The 1,737-nt window shown below is 43.5% G+C and overlaps 1 protein-coding gene across 1 annotated transcript; it reads right to left on the bottom strand.

Annotated features, from left to right (window-relative positions):
• On the bottom strand, positions 1 to 1,501 carry MAGEB3 (MAGE family member B3). The gene has a single exon (XM_032285829.1). It carries the CDS (start codon positions 1,445 to 1,447, stop codon positions 407 to 409), a length of 1,041 nt encoding a protein of 346 aa, XP_032141720.1. The 5' UTR covers positions 1,448 to 1,501; the 3' UTR covers positions 1 to 406.
• Positions 1,502 to 1,737: the final 236 nt, after the last annotated feature.

Raw genomic sequence — 1,737 nt, 5'->3', positions numbered from 1 at the left:
CAATATTACTCTCTTTCTATATTTCTTAATCCCATACATTTTAATGCCTTTAAAAAAAAAAAACATTTTCAAGGAAATGCTTATTCTAATTCCAGGTTATTTTGCACCAGATCACTAAGTAAGATGGAACTTTTCTCAATCTGTTTACAAAACAGCAAAATTTTTACTCTTAAACCAAAAAAACAACAAATGTGACTAATATGAATCCTAAACTTAGATTATAATGTTAAATAAAAGGAACATTTGAAAAATACTCCCCAAAATACAGATAAATCTTCAAATTATCCATTTAGAACTAGAACAAAAAGGTATTATACAGTGTGTTCCCTCCAGTAACACCCAGCCCTTCACTCCTTGGAACAGTGACTGCCCTCTTTAACCACAAAATGAAAAATTTGCTTCAACTTCACTGGGCGTGGGATGAGCTGCTAGCCTTGGCCTTGGAACATTTTCTGCCCATGGCATCACTGCCATCATTGAATGTAGCTGCAGCTGGGGCTCTTTCTTGCTCATCTCTCAAAGCCTCTTCATACCAGAACTGGAATGCACTGGGGACAGTTTGATTGACCTTGGCCCAAAACTCCAGGACTTTCATCTTGCTGGTTTCAGCATGGGCTCTTGGACCCCATAGGAATTCATAGCGTGCAGGATTAGTGTTGGGCACTTGTCGGTACTCCAGGTATTTAAGCTTCACCAAATCTTTGGTGATGAGCTTTCTGGGCTCCCCAAATATGAAGTGTTTCTTCCCATCATATATTCTCATCTTATTCAGGAATTCCCAGATCTTCTCCTCAGTGGCACAGTTGCCCTTCATGAAGATCACACCCAGAAGATTCAGCAGGAGACCTGTCTTGGGAAATCCCTTGCCACGAGTCACCCTCCCATTGTTGGGGAGATCCATTTTGCTGACAAGGATATAGGAGTCCTTGCTAGAATCAATTTCTTTTAAATCAACACCAAATACCACTTCCATGTTGAAAGATGCTCTTTTAAGGATCTCAGGGAAGCGATTTTCATACCTTTTTTGGACAATTTTTAGCATATCTGCTTTCATAATGGGCTTTTTCATTTTGTACATTTCCATCAAGAAGTGCACCAACATATTTGTCTTCATGGTTAGAGGATCTGTGCGAGACCGCACAGTGGAGGATAGGCCCTGAGAGGAGCTTTGCTTTTTCTCAATTTTGCTGTTGGCTCCCTTGCATGACTTTTTGTGAGAAACATCTACCGATATGGTGGTGGATAGTGCTCTCCGAGGCGTCTTGAGAATGCTACCTGACCTACCGGCAGACTTTTTCTGGATAGTAGCCCCCAAAACAAGAGGGGATGAAAATGATACTTTTTTCCCCTTAGTTGCAGTGGCCTTAGCACCCTGGCGACCCCAGGTCTGACCACGGGTCTGGCGTTTCTCAGGCGCACGGAGCATATTCTTCTGACCCCGAGGCATGATGGCTATGGTCAAGATCAGCAGGCAGGACTGTCAGCAGAAGGGCAGGTGATATAGGCACCTGGAGGGGAGAGAGAGAGAGAGAGAAGGAGAAAAAGAAATCAGCACCTTCAGCAGAGAGGCTCCACCTTGGATTTAAAAGAAGGCCACCTCTGCAGGTTTCTGTGAGAGCACTGCTCTAGAAACCCAGAGGGTTTCTGTTCTGACCAGTTTGTCCTCTGAGAACCCTGTGAAAGTAATTAAAGTGTGCCTTAGGCAGCAGCCTGCCAGCTCTGTTCTGTGTATACTGG

This window comes from Sapajus apella, unplaced genomic scaffold (assembly GCF_009761245.1).
Source record: "Sapajus apella isolate SASKATOON/1434 unplaced genomic scaffold, GSC_monkey_1.0 scaffold17, whole genome shotgun sequence".
Taxonomy (NCBI): Eukaryota; Metazoa; Chordata; class Mammalia; order Primates; family Cebidae; genus Sapajus; species Sapajus apella.
This window is presented reverse-complemented; position numbering and strand designations above follow the sequence as displayed.